Source organism: Ciconia boyciana, chromosome 2 (assembly GCF_034638445.1).
Source record: "Ciconia boyciana chromosome 2, ASM3463844v1, whole genome shotgun sequence".
In the NCBI taxonomy this organism is placed as follows: domain Eukaryota; kingdom Metazoa; phylum Chordata; class Aves; order Ciconiiformes; family Ciconiidae; genus Ciconia; species Ciconia boyciana.
The window spans coordinates 113,121,346-113,142,335 of NC_132935.1; the positions used below are offsets into that span (position 1 = coordinate 113,121,346).

Here is a 20,990-nt window from a genome sequence, read left to right on the forward strand (position 1 = left end):
GAGCTAGTATATGGCCCTGGGCACAGCAAGCATTTCACAGAAGAGCTTGAGAGGAATAATTTTTGCTTGTGCCTTTAGCCAAGTATGTGCCTACTGCTCAGCTTTTCTTTTCCTGATGAAGGGTGTAATTAGATACCTGAAATGCTGGACCATTACACATAATGAGCTATGGGACTTTAGAAAGAAGATTAGGCTAGGTGCAAATAAACACTAAACACCAGTAGCCTCGGGTCTTGAAAGTCTTAAACATAAAGTGAAGTTAAGCACGCAAGTGCTCACTGATTTCACTGAATCCTGTTGGCATCTTCAGGGCTAGTCAGTGGTATGCCACACAACTTTCAGCCACAAATTGGTACTCTCACATGCTGTCTTTATTTATAGGATCTCATGGCAGTTTTCCAGAGTTTCTTCTTAGTTCAGCGAATCATCCTTATTTTTTGTTGTTTTCTGCCTTCCGCGTGCAGTGGTTTCCAGCATCCATCACTACTGTGCTTGCAATGCTGCAGTCAACTTTGATGTTTTTCTCAGGGACCCTTCCCTTGTGGTCCTGTCATTGTGTCAAAAAGCTTCCTGAAGCAGAACCCATCCTCATCGGAGCATGTGGCATCAACTATGCCCATTTTATTATCGTAAAACTGATGTGGACCATTAAGACACTCATCTCCAGTGGCTTCACCACCTCTAGCACACTCCAGATGTCTCACAGGGGACCAGCACTTCCCGAGCTTCACAGCAGCTGTCCATGGTCTGTCCACAGAGCAAAGCCTCATGTAGGGGAGCGTCTCCTTTTCCCTTCCCTTCCTGTCCCTTCCCACTTGCTCCCCCGTCCCCACTGCTCCCCACAGCAGCTCAGAGGACGTTTCTCTGGCTTGACACACAGTGTCACCAGCTGCCACCCAAGGAAGTCCCCTCCTCCTCCCATGCAGCATTGCTCACTCTGCACCAGGGGTGGTTTCCTTCTCCTCTGAGTCTCAACGACAGCAGAGCATGACAAGCAAACATGCTGCTGCTGGCAGCGCTTGTGGCCGCAGCCGCTTGGTCTTGTAAGTCCTTCCTTATTTTCTTATCTTTCTTCACAGGCACCCATGGCTGTGCTAACAGGCATCTTCCCAAATCCCTGAATTACAGCTAATGACAACATTTCTCCTTTTCTCTTCCCTAGATGGATTTGCACAAACAATTCCTGTGCAGAGTCCTCTGTCTGTCACCAAGTCTAAAGGAACTGCACGCCTGGAATGTCACTTTAAAGACAACTCTCAAGATTTTGATCGCACAGTCATACACTGGTATCAACAGAAGGAGGGTAAAGCTCCAGAGAGGCTCCTGTTCTTTTCAGCAGGGAAAGCTACAGTTGAAAGTGGCTTTCAAGCAAGCAGGTACATGGTTGAAAAAGTTCCTGGCCAGAAACGGTGTGTTCTTACAATAAAAGATATAATTCAAGATGACACTGCTACTTACTACTGTGCCTACTGGGATCCTCACCATGATAGAAACTGAAAGACCATCAAGGCAAAAATAACCTCTGTCTGAACCACAGGGTTGTAACTGTGCCACTCCCCACATCTTCTCACTCCATCTAGTATCAGATGCAGAAAGGCCAAACCTTTTTCTGCTACCTAAAAAGAGCAGCTAACCCTGCACAACTGTCCTTTTCAAAGTCCGAGCTGTCGATAGCACTCTGGTCTTCAAACACACATCTACTGTTTTAAGGACAAAGGAAGTCTTCACTGCCTTAAGAATTAGCACATAAATACTGGAAACTCACTCGCTCCTTTGGCGCTGTTTGTACAGCCATGGCAGAAGTCTGGTGGCCCTTGAGGGGAGCAAACATTGCATCGACTTTCTAGTCCAGCCACTGTTCTCCCCTAGGAAAGAGAAGGTAGTAAAAGAAAGACAACGTGCTGAAGAAAGTACCTTGGTGGTGGGAAGGGTATGCTTGCCACTGTCTAGCACTTCTAAGAAAAAGCTCTCCATGTTCCCCACTATAGTCTTCTTTGCTCTACATGTAAGCAACTGTAAGTCCCTGGAAATATTGTTTATCTAATTCAGATACTGCAAAATCCCACACGGACCAATTTAAATCAGAGATTTACCGTCTGTTATCTACACAGTTGATGATGTGCTGCTTACAACCATCCTCTTCTTTCATTTCACTTTAAGGCAAATAGGATAAACAGTTTTCTTTGGAAGGAAGGAGATTTGCTGAAACTATTGAGTTTGATGGACTTATTTCAAATTTGCCGTGAGCTAGTATATGGCCCTGGGCACAGCAAGCATTTCACAGAAGAGCTTGAGAGGAATAATTTTTGCTTGTGCCTTTAGCCAAGTATGTGCCTACTGCTCAGCTTTTCTTTTCCTGATGAAGGGTGTAATTAGATACCTGAAATGCTAGACCATTACACATAATGAGCTATGGGACTTTAGAAAGAAGATTAGGCTAGGTGCAAATAAACACTAAACACCAGTAGCCTCGGGTCTTGAAAGTCTTAAACATAAAGTGAAGTTAAGCACGCAAGTGCTCACTGATTTCACTGAATCCTGTTGGTATCTTCAGGGCTAGTCAGTGGTATGCCACACAACTTTCAGCCACAAATTGGTACTCTCACATGCTGTCTTTATTTATAGGATCTCATGGCAGTTTTCCAGAGTTTCTTCTTAGTTCAGCGAATCATCCTTATTTTTTGTTGTTTTCTGCCTTCCGCGTGCAGTGGTTTCCAGCATCCATCACTACTGTGCTTGCAATGCTGCAGTCAACTTTGATGTTTTTCTCAGGGACCCTTCCCTTGTGGTCCTGTCATTGTGTCAAAAAGCTTCCTGAAGCAGAACCCATCCTCGTCGGAGCATGTGGCATCAACTATGCCCATTTTATTATCGTAAAACTGATGTGGACCATTAAGACACTCATCTCCAGTGGTTTCACCACCTCTAGCACACTCCAGATGTCTCACAGGGGACCAGCACTTCCCGAGCTTCACAGCAGCTGTCCATGGTCTGTCCACAGAGCAAAGCCTCATGTAGGGGAGCGTCTCCTTTTCCCTTCCCTTCCTGTCCCTTCCCACTTGCTCCCCCGTCCCCACTGCTCCCCACAGCAGCTCAGAGGACACGTTTCTCTGGCTTGACACACAGTGTCACCAGCTGCCACCCAAGGAAGTCCCCTCCTCCTCCCATGCAGCATTGCTCACTCTGCACCAGGGGTGGTTTCCTTCTCCTCTGAGTCCCAACGACAGCAGAGCATGACAAGCAAACATGCTGCTGCTGGCAGCGCTTGTGGCCGCAGCCGCTTGGTCTTGTAAGTCCTTCCTTATTTTCTTATCTTTCTTCACAGGCACCCATGGCTGTGCTAACAGGCATCTTCCCAAATCCCTGAATTACAGCTAATGACAACATTTCTCCTTTTCTCTTCCCTAGATGGATTTGCACAAACAATTCCCGTGCAGAGTCCTCTGTCTGTCACCAAGTCTAAAGGAAGTGTGCACCTGGAATGTCACTTTAAAGACAACTCTCAAGATTTTGATAACACAGTCATACACTGGTATCAACAGAAGGAGGGTAAAGCTCCAGAGAGGTTTCTCTACTTCTCAGCGTCACAAAAAGTAGATGATGGCTTTCAAGCACAGAAGTACAGAGCTGAAAAATTTCCTAATCAGAAACTGTGTATTCTTACAATAAACAATGTAATTCAAGACGACACTGCTACCTACTATTGTGCCTACTGGTATAGTCACTGTGGTAGGAACTCAGAGATCACCAAGACAAGTACTTCCTCAGCATCTCAACCACAAACAACTTGAAAGAGCCCAACTCGCTTGCCCTGGTGCAGATGAGCCGCCTGGCCTCAGGCACAGGCTCTGGAGAAGCAGGACATGCTTGGTGCTGACCAGCTCCTTGGAAGCATCAGCTGCCAAAAGCTAGAGATTTCGACGGAGCAAGTGCAAAATGCAAAGGGGCCGGTGAAGGTCCAATACCTAACCCATCGTCTCCATTCCAGCTTCAAGCTCCTTTTCGCTCAAGCATGTCAGCAAACGGGTTGCAAGGATTTATTTCATGGAAAGGGGACACTTTTCATGTTGTTGTTCCTGGAAATAGGTCAGCACATTGCACTGGAGCTCTTCAAAGCCTTTGGCCTGGCAAAGAAAACTGAAATAGAGAGCTTTAGGCTGAGGGTTTGTAAAATTTTAAGCAAAGGAAAAGGAGTTTTCTTTTCACTTAAAAGTTAGCAGCTGTCAGAGGAGGAAGATTTTTCTATTTATTCCTTCTGAGATCTGGAAGTGGGTATTTTTGCTTTTTTTTTTGAGCTGTATCAGTCCCTTTCCCCCTCCTTCTTGCTTGTTACTGTGTTTCACTGGTGTTCATCATAGTAGTGATGCATCTGAATCACCCAGAAAGTTGGAGACAGAGTTACCAAAGCTAGTACCAAAGGAAAGAGCTTTCCATAGTTAAGAAAAACTTTTCATACTTATGTCTCATACACAATGCATCCCTCCTAGCTACTGCCTCAAGGTGCATGCTGACCCTCATGCCTGAGAAATTAATCCACAGAGGTTTTTCTCTACCATCAAGCTTCTCCTTAATATTTTCCTTTACTGTGGTACCCTGATATTCTCCTCACTTGGTTCATTGAAGTGTAACTCATTAAAGAATATTAGTCTCATGGGATGAGAAAGTGACACAACAATTTCAAATATGTGTTAGTTCTCCAAATGGCTACAGTTCCGTTTTGTCCTCCTCATACTTGCAAGCCCAGATCATACAGGGGAGTTAGACAAGCTGTCTGCAATATGCAGTGTTTCACTTTGTTTATTCTAATGACACCTCCCAGCTACTCACCGTCGTGACCATAATCCAACAGTCCCAGCAAGTGCAGGTGAGCTGGTGGTGGTGTCCTTCACTGTGCGTCTAAGGACACAGCAGGAAAAGCACCGGTCGGCACCATTCTCTGTCTACATCACTCCTGCCACTGTTTTGTGGTTGCAATTACAATGTTCCTGCCCAGGAGCCTTCAGAGTAGACAATTGCTTTTGTTACACCTACGTCAGCTGAAAGACCTTCACCCTCAGTCTAGTTCCTCCCCCTAGCCACAAGTCGTAATTTCTTAATGTTGTTTTGCGGTCGGTATGCCACACGAGATCCCAGAAGCACTCAAACTCACTTTCTTTTAAATGGCAAACTAAGCATGGAGGCTGTTTGATCGACAGTAGCGGTGACTCCTCTGATGTTATCTTGGGATGTTTTGTAAGAAAACTGTGCACAAAGGAAAAGCCTCCTTCTCCCACCAGCTAGTATATGAAAAGATGCTGATGAGCTCCTGTTGCAGAGCCTGGAGTGATTCCACGAGATGGGCAGACAATAACCACATACCGGGGGCAGAAAATGCAACCTGCAGCACACGGACACCTTTGCGATGCTTATGGTGCTGGCTCTACCTCCTTTCCCTCTGCTGAATTGTGTTAAGACAACTAAAAATGAACTCCATGCTCGTAGTACTTGATGTCACTTAATTGCAGGTGAGAGGGGGTGTACCCTTTGGGAAAGAGCAGGATCGTCACTTGAAGTATGTGTTTTTTAACATGCACAACCCTGTGCACCTATTTGTATGCCTAAAATTGGAGAGAAACCTTAATCTAATTCATAGGCATTAAGCGGAGGTGTTATCTAACAAATTTGCAGCACTGTAGGAAAGAGATTTGCTCCGAAGGGCATTAGATATCAGCTGAACAACTAGGTGCAAGTGTGAAATTCCTGACATCCTCTCAGTAGCCAAGAGGCAGGCCTTCACTCAGTCTCCCAGTGCTGATTGGGAAAAAAATGGGATTTTCTTCAACAATGGCATAGCAAGAGAGCACGTTAGCTTATTGCAAAGTCAAAACACAGTGTGAGCACCTGGATCAAATACTTTGGCACGGGAACCAAGTTAATTGTCTCTAGTAAGTACCATTATTCTTGAGTTGATTTTCAGAGTCATTCAGGTTCTCAGGTAAAGAATGAAAGACTGTAGGAAAATTTTCTGCCTGATAAATCATGTTTTATCTGTGAACTGTGTGTGGTGCCCCAGTTGTGTTGATTGATGGGCAATAAAAATATTGACCTTGTGAATAGAGAGATCGCATCTCGAACAATTACTGAATACTTATTAAGGACAGGGGAATGGAAAAATTAGGAGAGGTAAAATTGTAAATATTAGGATGGATTCATTCCTGTTCTGGGAAAGAAAAGTGAGCTGCTTGAAAGTTTACTCTCAGAACAGCAAGTGAGAAATGCAAAAAGTTTCTTATTGATAGAGGTGGTTCAGTCTAAGTTGATTGGGAAGGAAAATTGCCTGGAATGTAATAAATTTCTAGTTCTACCCTACCAAAAGTAACTGGTTTACTTTTGCATTTGTATTATTCTTAATTGTGGTGAAGCTATGCAATCAACAAGATGAATGTTGTTTTCAGTATAAAGGATATAGCAATGCCTACAATACGTTGCTCAGAAAATACATCATATTATCAAGGTGACTATAATTCAGTCAAATTGTTAAAAAGCAGAGGAGAGTTACAGAGAAATTTAAAATGTTATCCATGCCTCTGACCAAAAATGTTCTCTGCCACAATTTGCAATTAAACTGTGCCTGTGTAGAGGCAGCTGCTTTTGCCAAAAAGGTGACAGCATAAACACTTACTAAAGGCACGAACTTAGTTATGGGCATCAGTAAGTTTTGTTCAGAATATGGACTTTCCATTTAAAATATGGGCTTCAAAATATGAGTTTGATGAAACTTTAGTTAAGGTACTTTCACACAATAAGTAATTCGCAAGATAGGACACTTACAAAAAAAATTTTTTACCTGTATATTAAAATCAGCAAATAACTAGTAAGCTTTCTTAATTTCATTTGGGAATCATGATGTAACCACATTTCTTCTTAAAATGGCAAAAAAGAGGTTACATCAGAGAAAACCTAGCAGACCAGAGGCAACAGATCTTTGTTAGAGAAATCCCAGAGCTAAAAGGATTAGAACATAGCTATAAAATAAGCATGGCACCGCTTTCTTCTCAGAAAATGCTGGGTTTAAAAACCTGAACTTTTTACTCACTACAAAAATAGAAGTATTTCTAAAAATGGCACTCTAGTCAAGGTTGAAAATTCAGCTATTGTACTGGGCCAGATTTATCAGCAACCTCTAAATCAGAGAGACTTTTTCTGTAGCCTATGCAAGAAAAGTGCAGTGCAGGAGATATTGCTAAGCATTATCAGACTGTGGGATGCCGATGTCAAAATATTTGGAAGTGGAACTAAGCTTATTGTTTCAAGTAAGTACAAAATGTAAAACTTAACTGCTTCTGAAATGCTTTTCAATACAGTTAGATACGGGATGTGTGAAGTGCTCTGCTATTTTAGCTTCCGCTAGTTTCAACCCTACTGAATACTTGGCAGGATTTTCCTCTTAAACAGCATTTCCATATGCAGAGCACGATGTAATTGTTTCGTATTTATGTATGAAATGGGGGAAACACAACAGCTATTGCCACACAGGTGTATAACTAACCCAATTATTATTTTCTTTTTAAAGATGAATTTAAATATGGCAAAGATAGCATTCGGAGAATTGAAAGATGTTTTTGTCTTTAAATATGCATATTCAACCTGTGTGATATTTCTAATTCATTCTGAAAGAAAAGTGTCAAACCTTTGGGTTACTCAAATTCTTTGAAAAGCAAAATGTTTTCCTTTAGGACTACGTCTGACTATACCAAATGAAAGGAATTATGTGAGATATGCCCAGAACTGTCTGAAGATACACACAGTTGAAAGGCTGATCTCTCTTCCTAGCTTTTGCAGAAACCACTTATTATCAGTTATTACTATTATTAAGGAAGAATGCCAAACTCAAAATGTTTTGACATACTTACCAAATTTTTTTGCTTCAAGTAAACTTCAGGTGCTTTAATACTTGCCTGTGATTCAGCTCAGCTAAGCACCTGAGATGAAAACAGTTTGCCTAATTTTGACCATCGGAAAATTGTGTATCTGGTTAGTGGGAGGTTCAGTTCCAATCCATGCAAGGTTTTGCTTAATGTTACTGACAACAAAAATATTGGTCGGGGGTCTTGTGCTGCTCAGATCTCACCATAATATTCACCAATTCTGGGTCTGATTTTATGGGGGTGTATAAGGAGCAAATTACTTGGCCAATATCTGATCAAATAGATCCTCTGCTGGTGCTGTCTCTTTCCAGAAAGCAGAGACGGAGCCAAGATGCTTAATCTGCATCGTCCATCTAAACTTTCAGAAGACTAAAATCAGTTGAGATGAATCCTGTCCATTTAACAACATTCATGCCCTCAAAAACCTCCACACCTTTTTTTTTAAGTTTAGTTTAGGCAACTGCTCCTTTTTAACTTTTCTAGGGTCTAAAAATTGATTATACAGCAAATCTGATTCTCTTTGAAGAATACTATTTACCTATCAAAGAGAACAGAACTGCACTGTTATTACAAAGACTTTATTCACTGTGATTAGTTATTACAGCAAGGTGTTCGGCTCCGGTACAAAACTCATTGTGTCAGGTACGTTACATGCTATTTTCCATACAATAAGCTATAGGAGCTTGGGGTGGTCATATAGATGAGTGTCACAGTGTCCCAGCAGGCACTTAGAGCCTCAGTCGGCACCATCCTTGCACAGGGTTCCCCCCACCAGCTTGTCATTCCTACAGTAAGCCTTGTTGTATTTGTAATGCAGTGGTTTAGGATCACAAACATTTCTGAAAAGGAGCTATTTTGAGCCACTTTTGGAAATGTGGTAGAAAATGGCCTGTAGTAGTTTCCAGAGCCCTCGTTCTTTCCTCCAGCTGTACTGAAGGAATAAGCAGGGAATCAAGCAGCTGTGAATTAAGCATAAAAAAAGAAAACCCCTTCCCAATACAGATACAAAGAGCAATATGCAATGGCCATTGCCAAAATCCTTTTTTAATTAGGCTAGTAAAAGTGAAATAACTTGTCCGTAATTATTTTTGTCACGTACACAGCATTTTGGCAGTAGAAATAAATTAGTGCCTCCAAATGCTCTTCTTATTGCTTAATAACATGCATATGAAGTGATCCATTTTTTTGCCTTTCCTGCAGAGACATTTATTTTAATGGAAAGTGGAGGACAAAAATCTTCTTTTTCCCATTAAATGTGCTTTAAATGTCACAATCCTGAAGTAAACAACTACACAAACACAAGGCAGAGGAACTACTGCTACCAAATGTTTTAAGCCTGGTTAAATATATAAACTTATATTAGCATAACAGGCAAAGACTTTTTAAAAAATTATTTATGTCAGAAAGACTAAGTAAATCATAACTATAATTCAATAGAAATATCCATGTCAGGATAAGCGTGTTGTTTTTAGTGAAAATCCTTACCTTGTTAATCAGGTAGTTGCCATGCTTTTAGTATCTACAGTTTAAATTATTTTCAAGCACCACTCTAATTCTGTAGCATTTTTTCTTTATGTGGCCAAGGCTTCTGACCGATGAATAGAGTAAAAGGGCTGTAGTTACCTCACGTTTAAGATCAGGCATTTCATCACAGCTTGTCTTTTCAGAGGTGACTATCCAACATTAGCTCAGTAAGCTATTCCTAATGGAAAGAAATGGAGAAAAACAGGACTTACTTAGGATAAGTGACCTTAATTCAATTGAATAATCAGGGTTTGAGCTTGAGCAGAATCTTTTCCCAGATCTGTACTGAAAGAGTCAAATATATAACAAGCCAAACTCCCATCAACTTGTAATGAACTTGATTTTGTTCTTGTTGGTCTCTTTTAATTAGTTCTGACCAAAAGAAAGTTGCTCGAGACTTAGAATAATGCGGGTACCAGAAGGGCTGGGATTTGAGATACTGGTTTGGCATTTGCATTTGGTGGAACAGATGAGCTCTTAGAAGCTTACAGCAGAACGGGAGTATTAATCCAACATAAACTGGCAATACAGGATTCTTCTGTAAGTATGTTTCCAGGGAATTTAGGCACTCACAAAGTCGCAACAGGGAAGCCGAGGCTGAACCAAAGACTGAACCAGCCTCTCCAAATCCGTGTTTTTTCCCTTCAGCACAGAATCAGAGTGGCTTGCTCAGCCAGCATGGGGCTGCTTTCTCTCTGCCATCTCTTCTGCTACAGCTGCAGCTGGGTGTCCCTGGCAACTCACAAGCATATTGCTAACTTATTTTGAAGTGGTAAAAAGAAAAATCTACTAACATTTCTAGGAACAAATTTCATCGCAGAAACTATGGCAGCAATATTTGATTTCTTTGAATGCTGTCTCCTAAATATTACTGAAGTATCTACCTTGTTTCCATCAAATGCATTGAAGTTCAGAGTTCAAAAAGCTACAATTATTTTTTTGTAATTAATATATTATAAAATATACATTGCCTAGAGATAGACTATACTTATATTTATTTATACATTACCTGAAGTTGGATTAAACTGACTTTCTGCCCTTTTAAATCAAAATGGTGAAGATTAATGTATGCATTAGTTTGCATTAGTTTTTTTTTTTTTAACAGGGAAAAACATGAAGCCCTGAATCAAAACCCAGTAGACTTGAAAGTCCAAACGAGTGTTAGGGCAGAAGGATGGAGCTCTAAGCCATAAATAAGGGAAGATGTGGCCACTCAAAAGAAATCTGTGCAGTGAAAGCCTCTTACCATGATTAATATTAATAGAAACATTTGCTAACGGCTTTAAAATATCAAGGATTTCATTGGCATGAAGATGAATTCAGTATCCGATTCTTTTAAGGCAATGTTCACAAACAGGTTTCAGTGTGAACATTCCCATGTTCATAATGGTCTCTGTTATTCTAAAGCCATGGCCCAAAAAGATCAGCTTGAATTGGTGATAGCATGCAGTGCTAGGTTCTGTTGTAGGCTATATATTCATACACAGATGTATATGCACATATACATAAATGCATTATTTCCCATGTTGTCAAGGTGACAACTTTTACTGTTCCTCATGTTTTCCATAGAAACCTCAGGGGACGCTGAAGGAGTCTCCGTCTAGAAAATTACACATCTCAGGTGTGCAGGATCCACTTAAATATTTCTATGATTTTGAATGCCCACTGTTAAATTAGAGCTCCATCCTCCATTTTGTCAGTATTCCAAATCCTTAGTTTTTGTGTACATGCAAGCTTATTTATTTAAACCTGAAAGACTAACATAAGTGAAATCTGGTGTATGAGCAAACATGGGTTCATCCATACACCATTTTGTAAGGAAACTTTTAATTATAGAAATCGGAGTGTCAAAAGAAACAGATGAATTTCTAATAAGAAAATGAGGCTACGCTGGGACACAAAATGAGGTTTTAAAAACACTGAGACTAGGTGGGTTTTTGCAAAGCACTCATATACAGTGAATATTACAAAGTCTTCGGAACTGGCACAAAGCTTATTGTTTCTGGTAAGTGTTTTAGTATCTAAGAAAATATGCCTTATTCTGATAATGCAAAATCTAGAGGAGACGGAATGTGATATGCTATTTTAAATTTATAATACAGATTAAAATACAGATTTAAAAGTATAATACAGAAAAGTGATGTGGAGTAGTAATTATACTACTACTTTGCAGTAGTATAATTCATTTCTTTAGCACCCAAATGCTCCTATAAGAGAGGTCAGAGTAAACTATAGGACTTCACATAAACCATAAATTGCTGAAATATAACTTCTTTTGGATACTTAGGGCTACATCAGGTCATTCTCTTGTGCAAAACTTACTGCCCAGAGCAGCAGGGTCAGGGTAACTCAGAAACGTGGCTGTAGATTGCCCTTTGGCCTCAGAGCAGGGGGAATAGAGGTGCTATATAGGAAAACATTGTGAGTGCCAACAGATCCCCTAAACCATGGCTGAACCTCTGCATCTCTCTGTTTGGTCAAGGGGAAGGTCTCTCCCCATGGATTTGTCCTAACAAAGATGATTTATTCCAGCCAAGAGGAACTGAGCTCTCCTGGATGCACCGCAGCACCGGTTAGCTGCAGGCAGACAATAAATAATCAGAAGATTAAAATGTGGGGGGGAAATCCTGGACCTTTGGAAATGTTGCCACTGGCTTCAGTGTCAGCAGGATTTCATGTCAGGTGCACATGGTTTTCCCTGGGGAGAAGCCAGAAGGCCCTGGGGAAGGACATGCACGGGAATGATGGAAGTTGATGCTTCTCTACAGCATACATAGATGCATGTGTGATGTTTCATTTCGGTACTGACTACCTGCAATAGTACTGCGTAGGCAAGTATGGCAGGATTTGAGGGTGAACAGTCCCGATCCCACATCCATTTAAGCAGACTACAGTAACCTCGACATGCAGAGGATTAGGCCCAAAATGAGTAAATGCCCTTCCACTAGGCTTGAGAGGAGTCATGGCTGTTCAGGACTGCCTTTCATTAATTCAGTTAAACAGTGGTCTAGCATGCATGTATTTTTAAATCGTGTGGTCAAAAACACTCACCATCCTGTAAAAAAATTAATTTTTCTAGAAAAAAAATCTAGAGGAAATATGGTAGCTCAATCAATGCCCTGGACAACAACAGTTTGTTTTGATATTGTTTTAAACAAGTGATGGCAAAGATTAGCTTGAAACTGAATTTAAAGTACATATCACTAAAGGCTCTTTGGGAATAGCAGCATTAGCTGAAACTGAATTCCAATTTTTTAAATTCACGTAGCCAAATGAATAGACTCTTATTGTTCATATGATGGTTGTTAAATCTGGTCCTTGTCCGGCCAAAACATCCCAAGCAGTTTCTGTAAGGGAAGGTACCAGTGGGGGGTTGACAAGATATTTGGTTCTGGCACAAAACTCATCGTCTCCAGTAAGTGTTTTCAAAGACTTAATTTTTTAAGTTTTGTAATGGGAAAGCTTTGGAGTGAAAGTTGACAGCTCTTTAAGGTAACTGGGGAGGCTCACAGTAGGTCAGCACTATACTATGTTATTATCAATGATAATACCTGAAGTTGCTGGCAAGCAGGACAAGAACCCTGTTTATGAACTGAGTGTGCTGAGTGCTCTCAGGTCCCACTGGCTTGAAGGGGAACCGAGGAGCTTTGAGCATCAGACAAAATTACGCCATTTTGTGGGATCATCCAAGTAATGAGAATTAAAATTTCAGCTTAAGAACACATTGACCTTATGTGTACATCTTATTTATAGATACTTATAAAGAAACTGTAGAGGAGTTTCATTACGAAAACTTTTGACAGTTAATCTGTAAAAACACATATTTTGAACCCAAACTCGTTAATAGCTCATTGATTATGAGCCTAACTCTAGAATTTTATTTGCACAATCTTTTGCAGGCTCACTGCATTATTACAAGAGAGAAAAGACAGATTTTAGCTTAAGAAATATCTACACATGCTTATATATTATTTTAAAAAGTAAGACCTATGTACCTCCTAAAACCTGCCTTAGAAAACTGTTTAACAAACTGAACAGCAAAATTTTTTAAAGTTTGACTAAAACAAAAAAGACAGTGGAGTGGAAGTTCATGACTTTAAAATTCTTCAGAAAGGATCAGATCATTTGCCCAGAAAAGCCAGTGTAAACTGTCTTGTTGACTTCAATGACTTTACAGATCAGCCTGAAAATACATCAAGATCTACAGCCAATTCTACAAGCTTTCATTTTTTTTCCATAAACATACCTATGGTTTATGGAGATAGATATATTTTTTTTGTCCACACGCAAACATATATATACATGTATAGATGCAAAATTTAATTTGTTTAGTTCTGCACTGTCATCCATTTACCTGTGTGTGTACATGAGTCTCTCCCATGCATGCACACAGTTGCAGTTATTCAAGCAATATGTTTCCTCAGTATTGTGATATGATTTAGGTGTTTCATTTAAGCTAAGCACCTAGGATCTTTTTATGGTAAATGGAAAGACATTGGCAATTCCAGAGGTGGAAATTATCCCATCTTAGAAGTCTCTAAAATGGGCAGGATGAATTAGCAGCTGGAAGCATCTCTCTCTGCCTCTCTATTTAGATTTGATAATCCAAGACAATAAGATCAAACTATAAAATTAAATTTTAGCCTACTGAAATTAGTCAAGGTAACTTACTAAGCTTTGAAAATCCAAAAGAAACATCTAAAATAGTCATGAGGCTTTGCAGAGTGCAATGTCACTGGGACAGGAGCTACATCATGGTCTTCTGAACATATACAACTCTGGAACAAATAAATAATTTTAGAAATTAGTTTAATCTTGCATCCCTGGGAGAACTGATGCATAAAGAAGATAAAATTAACCCCTACATTAATGTTAGAGAACCATAAAATTGTTAGCAATTTTATTTCTGGTACAACAGAACTCAGTCCACATCTTCATTTCAATGACAAATCTCCAAAATGAAGGAGATTCATAATATAAGGGTTATCTTTTTGAAGGTAGATAGCCTTATGCTTTGGTCAGCTTTGTTTTTAAACACTGAGTATGAAATACTTCAAAGAATCACTAAGTTGTTTTAGGGGGGATGCAATGTAGAAGATTGCTCTAGAATAGCCAGATCATTTAAAGAAAGGTGGAAGCTTTTTGACAAAATACATGTTTATATGAATGTGTTTTCTCACAGTGCATGAAAACTGCTCCACTCAGCCAGACCACACTTTAAACCCTGTGCACCTAGCTGCTCAAATTCAGTGGCAGAGATTTACATAGGAATCTAAAGAGAAAGAGCAATGTAAGGGGATGAACACCTAAAATCTCTCTGCTGCCTTAAAAAAAAAAGTCTTAAGCAGTACCTTCTACACAACAAAAGTCAATTTTGAAAAATGTATCTAGTCCTCACTTGCAGTTAAGCATAGACAAAAATGATTGCCCATGAGCACTGCCTATGCATGCAATGCAGAAGTTCACATTTAACTAAAACAGACTCTTAAATTTACTATCCACTTTTATAATATCAAAACGCCTTCTCTGTGTGGACAAAATCTGGATGATTTGGACTCCTCCTTATAACATAAGGTTTAATCCAGAGAGGCAAATGAAATTGAGATTACCTACAGTTAGCTTGTGGAAATGGCTCACTTTTCATTTAAAAGATATTCACATATGTTCATACTGAGCGTGTTTCACAAAGCACATCACCTACAACAACCCTGGTACGGATAGATATGCTATTTGCATATAGAAATGTTATCTAGATATAGCATGTTCTTCTGCTTTAGTTTAGTTTTGGTTTTTCCTTTTCAGATGTGTTAATTCAAACATTTAAACAAATCTAGTATTAAAGGAACAGCACTGCCAACCTTTGGGGTCCAGTGCATTTTGTGATTCCATTTGCCTGTCTTTATCAAGATCTTCACCTGGCAAATAAATAGAATATCTTAAAAAAAATGGCAACAATAAATTTTTGTTGCCTTTTTTTCCCCCCCAAAAAAATCACAAAATTAATATCAGCTTTTAAAATTTTAATTAGATATAGCAGATGTTCATTAATTAGCGGTGGGGACTTATACTGGGGACATAAAACTGCAAAGATTTGAAAGGTAGGTGGTCTACCTTTAACATTCTGTAGACAAAATTTTCATGTAGTTGTTTTTGCATACACATTATAAAGCAATATTAAATTCCTCTTATCAAATAAATGAACAAAGCTCTGTCAGGAACTATTACTATTATCTAATAATTGTCAAAGACTTTTGCAGACAAATGCACTTTCTGACAGCAGTACTGCTTGGAAGGCTGTGGGATATAGGCTCTCACGTAGTCACCTGAAGTTTTCTAACTCAGTTTCAAGGGAGGTTATTAATATCTTCAACAATATTTCAGTTTCTTAACGTTTCTCAAAAATAATTTCTCAAACTTTTTTTAGAAGGTTTCTAAGGTTTTAAATAACCAGACTTAAATTTATTTTTCTAATAATACACTCAAGAAATCTTTTGTGAGATAGATAGATACTTTTTAAGCTACTCTAGTATGAGTATTAAAGAGTAGACCTAGTCTACTCTAGTCTTCCTCTATCAGATGTGCTGCTTGACAAGAAGCATGAATGAAGCAGTCTAGATGTTAGTGTTCACTAACTTTAGGACTTACATAGTTTCTCCATGCACATGGCCCAGTATCAAAGCTTAGATCAAACATTCTCCGTACTCTGGAAGACTCTATATTGTCTAAACAAAAATGAGTTTAGAATATTTAAATTGAGTCTTGCCTTCTGATTTTGAGCTTGATTTTCTGTACCATACTTATAAAAGTCTCTGTTCATTTTAGTTCTTCATAAAATAGCACATTTTAAAATAAGGTTAAAAGTCATATTTTCTGTTCCCAATTATTCTGAATAGTACTGTAACTGGTTTTGACTGAAAATTAAAGCTTGCCATTTGGGTCTATTGAAATAATATTTAATATAAAGTGTGTTTGAATGCCAGGTTCGTCCAGCTCGCCAAAAACTTATTTTTACTTCAAGGATGGAAACAGTTGTAATTCATCCATCCTATTACCTAAAATTCCTTTCATACATGAGACACTTCTATTCCCATCCTAAGTATTTCATAAAAATTAGAGAGCTAAAACATTTGTTTATAAGACCTTTAGGTTGTTGGTCTTCAGAATTTGTATTTTGTGGCTGCATATTTATTTTCTGTACACTATTGATTTTCCAACTCTCTATTTTGTTAATTTTTTTCCTCCAATAACCAATCCAGGCAAAGGAACTTCTCCACCAGCAAACTCTGAAATCATGCAGAAGCAGCATCAAAATCAGATAACATATCTTTGCCTTATTGAGAAATTCTACCCAGAAGTTATTCGGGTGATGTGGACCGATGAAGCAAATAAGGAGGTAACAGAGAAGGTAGTAAAAGGAGACGCTTGGAAGTCCGCAAAAGAGGATAAATACTCAATCGGCAGCTGGTTAACTGTACCAGTGGAGAACAAAGACAAGAAATATTACTGCAAATATGAGCATGAAAGCAAACAGGATTCACTGGTGACACAAGGTATATACTACATGTTAAAAATTTCATTCTACATACTATTATAGACAGCACTTTTTCTTTGCAATAAAATTATAGAGATAATGCTTTCTATTACTGTTCCTGAAAGCATCTGTGCTCCTTGGCACAAGAATAGCTAAAATACACATCTGGAGAAACTACTAAAGTTTTCCCAGGAAAAGCAACCCAGCCTGTGCTATGCTTGCCAAGTGAACATCCCTTTGTAATAGGAAAAGAGCAGTTCTTGAACTTTATCAGGTGTAAACTACCATAGCCCCAAAAGGTCTGCACTGAGCCATGTCAGTTACTTTCCACTCCACAGAAGTTTCTGAAAACAGTATTACCTCTCAGTTGCCCATGGCTTTCAGGTGTAAGTCCCTCTGACACCCCCTGATATTAGTCACAGCTATAAAAAACTAAGGAGCTAAAACCGAGATTGCTGGAGATGTAGAGCAAAGTTTAACTATATTACTTACTCATAGTCCAGCAAGAGTGAGGTAATAACCATGTATGAAAATAAGATATCTCATTTAGTTGTGGAAAGATTGATTATACAAAGCTAAATCTAAAAGACAATGCAATTTTCAAGAAAAAAGTAACCTATAATCAATGCAAATTGTTCAAATCATGGTAGTATCTTTAAGAAAAGCTGCCTATATTGGTTTAGATTAACCTTTTCTCAATACCTACCTCTGTTCAACTTACTATAAGTTGAACTATGAGTGAGAGCATGGCCAGGAATAACCATTACACTTCAACCTTCAAAATACATTCTGACAAAAATATACTTTTACTTAGATGGAGGATGTATTTAGGGAAGTAATACGGATGTCTTTAAGCCCATGTATCAATGCACACAAACACCATAACCAAGAACAAACACAAATTTGCTGCTTCAAAAAAGGGTTTATTTTAGAGAACAACCACCACCAAAATAGCAAATTCCCAATAGGGGAACCTTAGATCATACTCTCCTCAAGATTATTCTGTAGTGTTGAGCAACCATTAAGTTACAGGCTAACTGAGGTCCCTTCCGATGTAAATTATTCTGCATTTCTAGTAACAGTACGTTGTGAAGGCAAACAGAATCCAGCTACTTCAGTGACAAGATCAGGTGGTCAAATTGACTGGAGTTCCAAATAAAAGAGACTCTGCCAAGGAACAGTCTAATGGCCCTTCCTGAAAGGGCAAAGGCAAACCTCCCACTTATGGCAACAAATACCCACTCACTTCTCTACAAGCGTTTCCCCCCTTCAAATTCTCTCTGCAAATGAATCGTACTTGTGAATATCTGCTCTGCAGACAGACCTTAACATCTTTTTTTTGTTGTTTAATACTAACTTCCCCTTTCACTGTTGCTGTACTGCCTCTTTTTTCCCCTATTTCTCAACTCATGTTTGTTAAAATTAAAGAAAAGCCTTTAAACTCTCTTTCCATTAGATTCTGCAAAGACTCCTGCTCTTCAGGAAGACTGCAGCACATATCCTGGAAATGGCACAGTTTTTAATGAAGGTAATTAAAATGTATTAAAATGTGGGAAAGCAATGCATGTCATGCAAGAGTTAGATACTGCTGTATATGCTCAGAACATCACGAAAAGGATCTTTCTACATAGCGTACAGGAAATCTTTTAAGTCTGAGTTGTGTAACTTAAAAATGCTTCAGTGCTATTTTGAATTAACTTTTGTTGTGGATTATAAGAAGGGGCTCTCCTACTTTTATTAGGTAGCTTTATTAGGAGCTTTATTACAATGCTACAGATACTGCTCAGGCTACTAGATTACTAGCCCACATTAAGTGCTGCTTTTTTAAATACCTGAGGTAGTTAAATGCTCAACGCTTCAGCTGATGCTCCATCAGACTAGCAATTGCCCAGCACTTCAGACAAATAAATTTTCTTTTAGCTTGAACGGGTATTTAGGAAGAATTGTGAGCATTTATGTTCAAAAAATCCAATCCAAAAGGATTCGGGCAAACACAATGCTACTGGTAATCAGTGCTGGAAGCACTAGAATTATGTTCTTGCCTTCGCAGGGAATAATTACCCAGTGGCATTGAGAGGCAGTCTAGCACTAAGAAACCTGCTCGGTCTAGAACTTATTAGCAGTGCAAACCCACTCAAAGGACAGTCAGACATTGTATGTGTTTATACAGTGTCCACTGGAATCAATGTAATTGAAGCAGTAAACAGACTACACAGTCCCAGTCCTACCCATCTTTTAGGAGGTTGTACAATACTGACATTAAACAAGACTTTTCTGTCTTACGTTTGTTACAGATCACTTAATGCACAGGACAGCATACTTAATGTACATCGTCCTTCTTCTGAAGAGCTCCATGTACTATCTCATCGTACTCTTCTTCATCTACAGAATGTGGGCTCCAACCAAGCATCAAGGAAAGAAAGCATAAATGCTGGTTTAGGAAAGGCTTACAAAATCGACTTTGATTTGCTTTGCTATATACTTATCCATATAGACTCCCCTGCTCTCAGTGTTAGATGTAACAACAACAAAAAATCCCCAAATAATTTTCTGGCATTAGTGTATATGGCTTGTTTTGCTTCACTGCTAGTGTTTTTGTATCAGTCTGGTTTTCCTTTTTTTTTCTGAGTATTGAACTGAGGTGGGCAATAAGACTAACATTACATACTTTGGATTTTAATCCGAAGTCTGTATTGCAAAATGAGGAAGGTAATCATGTTAAAAGTAGTTATGCATACAGAAGTTTAGAGGTGTAACAGGGCTTTTGACATATAAAGCACAGATGTGTTTTGTCATTGCACTTAAGGCTTAATTAGGAGCGTTCCTGTGCTGTAAATTCACAGGTATTTGTTCATTTTTACTTTCAATGATTTATTGCAATTCTCATGTATCCATCAAATCAGGACTTAAATATTCTGAAGTGATGTGTGCTTTAAGAGTCAATTAAACACAATTTTAAAAAGTGAACATACTATTTTTGAATGAAGACATTAGACGAGCATAAAAGCAATTCTAAGGTGCACACGTATAGAAATGGAAGAAACCCACCAGGCCCCACACCAGCACTGTGACACAGACCAAAAACACGCGCATTGTATTTTTAAAGAGAGAAAACAATTGTAATGATCACGAACATCATCTTGTTTAGAGATACCTTTTTAAGTTGAGCAAAACCTTAAATCTGAAGCTTTGATAGAGAAAGTGTTTTCACACTAGAGGAAAAATTCTCAGATGTTGGACTTTGCACTCTTCATCTCCGAGTTCCACAAATCAGTTCCTTTCAAATTTCTGTGGAAAAATCAGAAGTAGACATACTGGGGTAAAGCATTTGCTCAGTTTGGGGCAAAACACTGCCATAAGCTTGGAGATAAGTGCCTGCAGCATTTACGCTCACTGTATCTGTAATGATGTAGAGGGCAATAAAAGCTTTCCTCCAGGTGCATTTGTGAGGCCTGTGTTTGTTCTCCAGTATTCCCACAGCATATACCAAGACGGCTAGAAAAACCTGATTCATTTCTCTGTTCATATAAATTCCTCAGGAAATCAAAGACCCTTAAAACCATCAGTTTTCTGCTTTTCAATGTATTAAACAGGAAAACTTGTACACAGAACAATAAAAGCTAGCTCGTTACATCTTTTCTGTTGAAGAGCTAAGCCAAGCCAGGGGGAAATGCAGTACTGTTACAACAGGACTGCCTTCTAGGGCTCATGCCATCACAAGGGAAGGAGAATATAAGTCAGGCTTAGTTCTAACAACCACAGCTATATTACTAACAGCATATCTTACAAGCTATTTTACAATCTGCATATTGAAGCCAATGCAACTAATTACTGCCTTCAATGTCATGTTACTCTTCAATGCGAAGAAAGATGTGATGTCTTGTCTTTAGTCAAACTCTCTTTGAGAAACAGCTGATATCCCATGCTATTATTTGTTAAGGCTCAGTTCCAATCAAAGTGAAATAAAATAGCTACAAAGGTATTTTTGGAATGCAGTTACTGTAGATTTCAGTAGCATCATTGCTATT

General features: G+C 38.9%; 1 protein-coding gene across 1 annotated transcript; it reads left to right on the forward strand.

Annotated features, from left to right (window-relative positions):
- Window positions 1-948: 948 nt before the first annotated feature.
- TARP (TCR gamma alternate reading frame protein) lies at window positions 949-20,771 on the forward strand. Its single transcript, XM_072853582.1, has 6 exons — window positions 949-1,043; window positions 1,163-1,475; window positions 11,390-11,436; window positions 16,688-16,981; window positions 18,419-18,490; window positions 19,257-20,771. The coding sequence occupies exons 1-6, from the start codon at window positions 1,001-1,003 to the stop codon at window positions 19,388-19,390; spliced, it is 903 nt and encodes a 300-aa protein (XP_072709683.1). The 5' UTR covers window positions 949-1,000; the 3' UTR covers window positions 19,391-20,771.
- The last annotated feature ends 219 nt before the right edge of the window (window positions 20,772-20,990 follow it).

Coding starts and splice junctions, on each gene's coding strand:
- TARP (XM_072853582.1), top strand. CDS start 1,001: ATGCTGCTGCTGGCAGCGCTTGTGGCCGCAGCCGCTTGGTCTT. Junction 1,476..11,389: donor TACTACTGTGCCTACTGGGA/TCCTCACCATGA, acceptor ACTCATATACAG/TGAATATTACAAAGTCTTCG. Junction 11,437..16,687: donor CACAAAGCTTATTGTTTCTG/GTAAGTGTTTTA, acceptor TAACCAATCCAG/GCAAAGGAACTTCTCCACCA.